Source organism: Mobula hypostoma, chromosome 1, assembly GCF_963921235.1.
Source record: "Mobula hypostoma chromosome 1, sMobHyp1.1, whole genome shotgun sequence".
In the NCBI taxonomy this organism is placed as follows: Eukaryota; Metazoa; Chordata; class Chondrichthyes; order Myliobatiformes; family Myliobatidae; genus Mobula; species Mobula hypostoma.
The window spans coordinates 229236987-229243064 of record NC_086097.1 but is presented as its reverse complement, the minus strand read 5'-3'; the positions used below and the strand labels follow the sequence as shown (position 1 = coordinate 229243064).

At 43.5% G+C, this 6078-nt stretch overlaps 1 protein-coding gene across 4 annotated transcripts in view; it reads left to right on the top strand.

Annotated features, from left to right (window-relative positions):
* Window positions 1–2828: 2828 nt before the first annotated feature.
* The window catches only part of tpd52 (tumor protein D52), a 213670-nt gene continuing 210420 nt past the window's right edge, over window positions 2829–6078 (top strand). For 2 of the 4 annotated variants that reach the window (XR_010020118.1, XM_063065533.1), the window contains exon 1: window positions 2829–3068. Coding sequence is in view for 3 of the 4 variants with exons in the window: in XM_063065533.1 (XP_062921603.1) it covers window positions 3050–3068 (19 nt within the window). In the remaining variant the exon portion in view is untranslated. The remainder of the gene's footprint in view (window positions 3069–6078) is intronic. The other 2 variants (XM_063065544.1, XM_063065563.1) reach the window with 2 other exon arrangements.

Here is a 6078-nt window from a genome sequence, read left to right as displayed (position 1 = left end):
CAGTCGCACCAATCTTTCGACATATGACAGTCCCGCCAATTAACCTTGTCAACCTACGCTGCACTCCCTCAATAGCAAGAGTGTCCTTCCTCAAATTTGGAGACCAAAACTGCATATAGTACTCCAGGTGTAGTCTCATCAGGGCCCTGTACAGCTGCAGAAGGACCTCTTTGCTCTTATACTCAATTCCCCTTGTTATGAAGGCCAGCTTGCCATTAGCTGTCTTCCTGCTGTACTTGTATGCTTGCTTTCAGTGACTGATGTACAAGAACACCTAGATCTCGTTGTACTTCCCCTTTTCCTAACTTGACTCCATTTAGATAATAATCTGCCTTCCTGTTCTTACCACCAAAGTGGATAACCTCACATTTATCCACATTAAACTGCATCTGCCCACTCACCCAGCCTGTCCAAGTCACCCTGCATTCTCTTAACATCCTCCTCACATTTCACACTGCCACCCAGCTTTGTGTCGTCGGCAAATTTGCTAATGTTACTTTAATTCCCTCATCTAAATCATTAATATATATTGTAAACAGCTGCGGTCCCAGCACTGAACCCTGAGGTACCCCACTGGTCATCGCCTGCCATTCCGAAAGGGACCCATTAATCGCTACTCTTTGTTTTCTGTCAGCCAGCCAATTTTCAATCCATGTCAGTACTCTGCCCCCAATACCATGTGCCATAATTTTGCCCACTAATCTCCTATGTGGGACTTTATCAAAGGCTTTCTGAAAGCCAGGTACACTACATCCACTGGCTCTCCCTTGTCCATTTTCATAGTTACATCCTCAAAAGATTCCAGAAGATTAGTCAAGCACGAGTTCCCCTTCGTAAGTCCATGCTGACTCGGACCGATCCTGTTCCTGCTATCCAGATGTGTCGTAATTTCATCTTTTATAATTGACTCCAGCATGTTTCCCACCACCGACGTCAGGCAAACCGGTCTATAATTCCTTGTTTTCTCTCTTCCTCCCTTCTTAAAGAGAGAGACAACATTAGCCACCCTCCAATCCACAGGAACTGATCCTGAATCTATAGAACATTGGAAAATGATTACCAATGCATCCGCGATTTGTAAAGCCACCTCCTTAAGTACCCTGGGATGCAGACCATCAGGTCCCGGGGACTTATCAGCCTTCAGACCCAACAGTCTATCCAACACCATTTCCTGCCTAACATAAATTTCCTTCAGTTCATCCATTACCCTAGGTCCTTTGGCCACTATTATATCTGGGAGATTGTTTGTGTCTTCCATAGTGAAGACAGATCCAAAGTACCTGTTCAACTCGTCTGCCATTTCCTTGTTCCCCATAATAAATTCACTTGCTTCTGTCTTCAAGGGCCCAATTTTGGTCTTAACTATTTTTTTCCAGTTCACATACCTAAAGAAGCTTTTACTATCCTCCTTTATATTCCTGGCTAGTTTACCTTCGTACCTCATTTTTTCTCCGCGTATTGCCTTTTTAGTTACCTTCTGTTGCTCTTTAAAAGTTTCCCAATCCTCCGGCTTCCCACTCATCTTTTCTATGTTATACTTCTTCTCTTTTATCTTTATACTGTCCATTTCTTCCCTTGTCAGCCACGGCCTCCCCTTACGCCCCTTAGGATCTTTCTTCCTCTTTGGAATGAACTGATCCTGCACCTTCCGCATTATTCCCAGAAACACTTGCCATTGCTGTTCCACTGTCATCCCTGCTAGGGTACTGTTCCATTGAACTTTGGCCAGCTCCTCCCTCATAGCACCACAGTTCCCTTTGTTCAACTATAATATTGACACTTCCGAGTTTCCCTTTTCCCTCTCAAATTGTAGATTAAAACTTATCATATTATGGTCACTACTTCCTAATGGCTCCTTTACCTCGAGGTCCCTGATCAAATCCGGTTCATTGCACAACACTAAATCTAGAATTGAGTTCTCTCGGGTAGGCTCCAGTACAAGCTGTTTTAAGAATCCTTCTCGGAGGGTCTCCACAAACTCCTTTTCCCCTTCAGACACTGACATAATCCAGCTGGAGGCAGTGCGTGGATTAGGGAATTGGGCATATGCTTCCGAATTTAATTTGATGAAGGTGAAGGGTCTCAGCCTGAAATGTTGACTGATTATTCATTTCCAAAGATGCTGCCTGACCTGCAGTGCTCCTCCAGCATTGTGTGTGTGTTGCTCCGTCGAAAATATTTTGGCCAAAACACCATTCCACCTTTTCCAACCCCAGCACTGAGGTCACCATGGAGGACCATTTTTTCCTCTCTCTTTGTGATGCAGGTCAGGGTTTGTTCCAAGTTGGAGAAGAAGTTGAATTCCAGCTGGATGTCAAAAGTTCATATCCCCAAATTAGAAAAACACTAAATGAACAAAGCAGTGGTCTGAATACTTGAATGTTATTATGTGGGAAGTGCACAATCTTTCTGAGAAAATTACTGTAGCTAAAAAGAGTTGGATGATCTTTCCCTTTATATCTATCTTATGATCTTAATTTTGGAAGAAACGCATTTTATTTACTAATCATATTAGTGACAATCAATGGACTCGACAGTAACAGCATTTGGTTTAAATGCGTGACCTAATCTATCATGCATCACTCATTACATAAAAATTTAACGGGATTATTTTTTTTACCGCTGATGGCGATCGCAGCTTCGCCCCGCCTGTCAAGCCTCGACGCCCAAGAACCAAGACGCGAGCACACACACAAACACACAGACGGACAGACACGGCACCCCGAGCGCAGTCCCCGTGTGCGTCTGCGCAGTGCGCACCTCGGGCCCGGCGCGCTCCCGGCGGCGGAGCCAGCACGTGCTTCAGCGTGCCCGATGACGTGGACAAGCAACGGACAGTCGTTGCCAAAAGCGGTTGATGGGGGCGGGGCGGAGTGGCGGTGTAGGGCTGAAGGGAGCTGAACCGAACCGAGCCCAGGAGGGAGCGGGTGGGCGGAGGAGGCAACGAGGGGCGAGTGCGCTGCAGGGTCGGCCCGCTAGATCGAGCGTCTAGCTGGAAATAGTCCCACATTCCCTTCGTTACCCGTGCTTGTGAAGAAACAAGGGAGGGATGGATTCTTCCAATGAAGGTAAGCGGACCTGAGCCGCGTTCATCGTGGAGTCGAGCGGCGGCGCCGCCGCCTGATTCAAAATTATTCTTGAGGGGCGAATCCGAGGCAAATGCCACTGCTGCTCTTAGTCCATCTTTGCGAACGCTCCAGTCGTGGGCACGGAGCACGCAGCTGCTGTTCAGTTTTAACGTCACCTTCACCTGCTTCACGATTTTACTCGGTGAATTAGTTTGATTGCATAAGAATAAAATTAATCTACCGAGGCTGCCATGTTTTGACCACCGCCCGAAGCCGTACCCTGAGGGGTGTTTGTCTTTTGTGCTAACAGCTGGTCCATCATTTTCCATTCCCCCCGCCCCCCATTGGAGCCAACGGAAACTATTTCATTAGCAAAGACACTTGCAAGAGTTAAATTCGCCAGTCATCATGACTCTTTAGTACAGCTTAAGATAATAGTTGCAACAGTTATGTTTTAGTAGGAGAAAAGAATGTTCTTAAACTTGCATTTAAGCACATTCAGTATTTGATAAATGGCTCCTATTTGTAGATTATATGCTATTTCTATACATTTGAAGGTTGTTTGCAGAAGAAGTACAATACAAATGCCCGTTTGTGCAAAACAAGGGTTTTGTTTATAAGGTAATCCATGTCAAGTAATTGGTTAGGTCTGAGTCACTTGCACATGACTGATGTAGGACACCTGACTGATGTGAAGTATTTAGAAAATATGTAATTAATAAGTAATAATCTGTATAATAATTAATCTGTATTGAGCTCTTGTGCACATTGCATCCATCAGGTTTTTGGTAAACAGTTTTTTTAAAGGGACAGAATATATTTAACTGCAATGTATATAGTTGGCATAAAATGTTGATTTTGGCCCTCATCCAGATGACTGACAATCTTTGTAGGTAGATCTTATTTGTTCCTATTGGAGATTGATGTTGGTGGATGGAATTTTGTCCAGTTAATATTTGTATATTTTTGCATAATTTATTACTGATGGGCCACAACTGGCCCACTAGATCATTTTTGGCCTCCCTGCTGGGCTGCTGTGGAATACTTTATGGTGGAACTTTTTCTATGTCACTCTTGATCTTGTACTACTATGATTACTTAATGTGCATTTTTTTCTTGAAAATTTGACAGCTTTCTACTAATTGACAGATTATGTAAGCTTGCCATTATTGTATGATCAGTGCTGGTTGGAATCACTTTGGTCATTCCAAACTATTCTGATTTGCATCTTTCAATGATTTGGTGACTATAAATGCTCTGCTCTCTAATCACCTGATATTTACAGGAATAGGTAAGTAGAAAAGAAAGACAACTTGCAGTCAAACAGTGGTTTACGATGACCCAGAAAAGTAAAATATATTAGCATTAGTTAACACATACCATATTCTTTTCTAGTGTAATACAAGTGAGAGAAGATATTCAATTTGCTAAAACATGAGTCATTATTATTGTTTATTACTGGGGACCAGGTTATTGCACCTGAGCATGGGTCCATTATGCAGAAGGGAAAGAGGGAGAAGAGGGGAGCAGTCGTAATATAGGACTTAATAGTCAGAAGAACAGACAGGAGATCCTGTGATGTGGACAGGACACCTAGGATGTTCCGTCCTAGGTGCCAGGGTCAGGGGCGCCTTGGGTCGTGTCCACAGCATTTTGGAGGATGAGGTGTGCGGCTAGATATCTTGGTACATATTAGTACTGGTGACATAGGAAGAAAAAGCAAAGAGGTCCTGAAGAGAGAATTTGGAGAGCTTGGCAGAAAGCTGAGAAGCAGGACCTCCAGGATAGTAATTTCTGGATTGCTACCTGTACCATATGCCAGTGAGGGTAGAAACTGGATTATTTGGCAGATAAGTGCATGGTTGCGAATCTGGTACAGTGGGTAGGGCTTCAGGTTTTTGGATCATTGGGATCTTTTCTAGAGGAGGTATGACCTGTACAAATGGGACAGGTTGCACCTGAATCCGAGGGGGACCAATATTCTCGCGGGCAGGTTTGTTAGAGCTGTTGGCGAGGGTTCAAACTAATTTGGCAGGATAAGAATCTGAGTTAAGGGGCTTGGGATAGGATGGATGGTAAAAAAGCAAAGATAGTATGCAGTCATACTGTCAGGAAGGGCAGGCAGATGATAGGACAAAATTATAGCCAGCAGGTGAGTATCAGTGCATTAGGGATGCAGAATCAAAAAGGGTAGCAAACTCGGTACTCCAAGTGTTATATCTCAGTGCACAGAGTATAAGAAATAAGGTGGATGATCTTGCTGCACTATTACAGATTGTGAAGTATGATATTGTGGCTATCACTGAATCGTGGCTGAAGGATGGTTGTAGTTGGCAGTTGAGTGTCCATCGTTACACATTGTATTGGAGGGATAGGAAGGTAGTCAGAGGGGGTGGCGTGGCTCTACTGATAAAGAATGGCATCAAATCATTAGAAAGATGTGACATAGGATCAGAAAATGTTGAATCTGTGTGGGCTGAGTTAAGAAACTTCAAGGGTAAAAGGATCCTGATGGCAGTTATATACAGGCCTCCAAACAGTAGCTGGGATGTGGACTAAAGAATACAAATGGGGAAATAGAAAATGTGTGTCAAAAGGGCAATATTGTGATAGTTATGGGAGATTTTAACATGCAGGTAGATTGGGGAAAATCAAGTTGGTAATGGATCTGAGGACTGTGAATTTGTTGAATGCCCATGAGATGGTTTTTTTAGAGCAGTTTGTCATTGAGCTGACTAGAGGATCAGCTATACTAATTTGGGTGTTATGTAATGAACTAGAGGTGATTAGGAACCTTTAGGAGACAGTGATCACAAAATGATTGAGTTCAACTTGAAATTTGATAGGGAGAAAGTAAAGTCTGAGGTAGCACTATTTCAGTGGAATGAAGGAAATTTCAGTGGTATGAGAGAAAGTTGGCCAAAGTAAATTGGAATGAGATACTGGCAGGGATGACAGCAGAGCTTGAGCTTTTGGGAAAAGTGAGGAAGGTGCAGGATAGATGTATTCC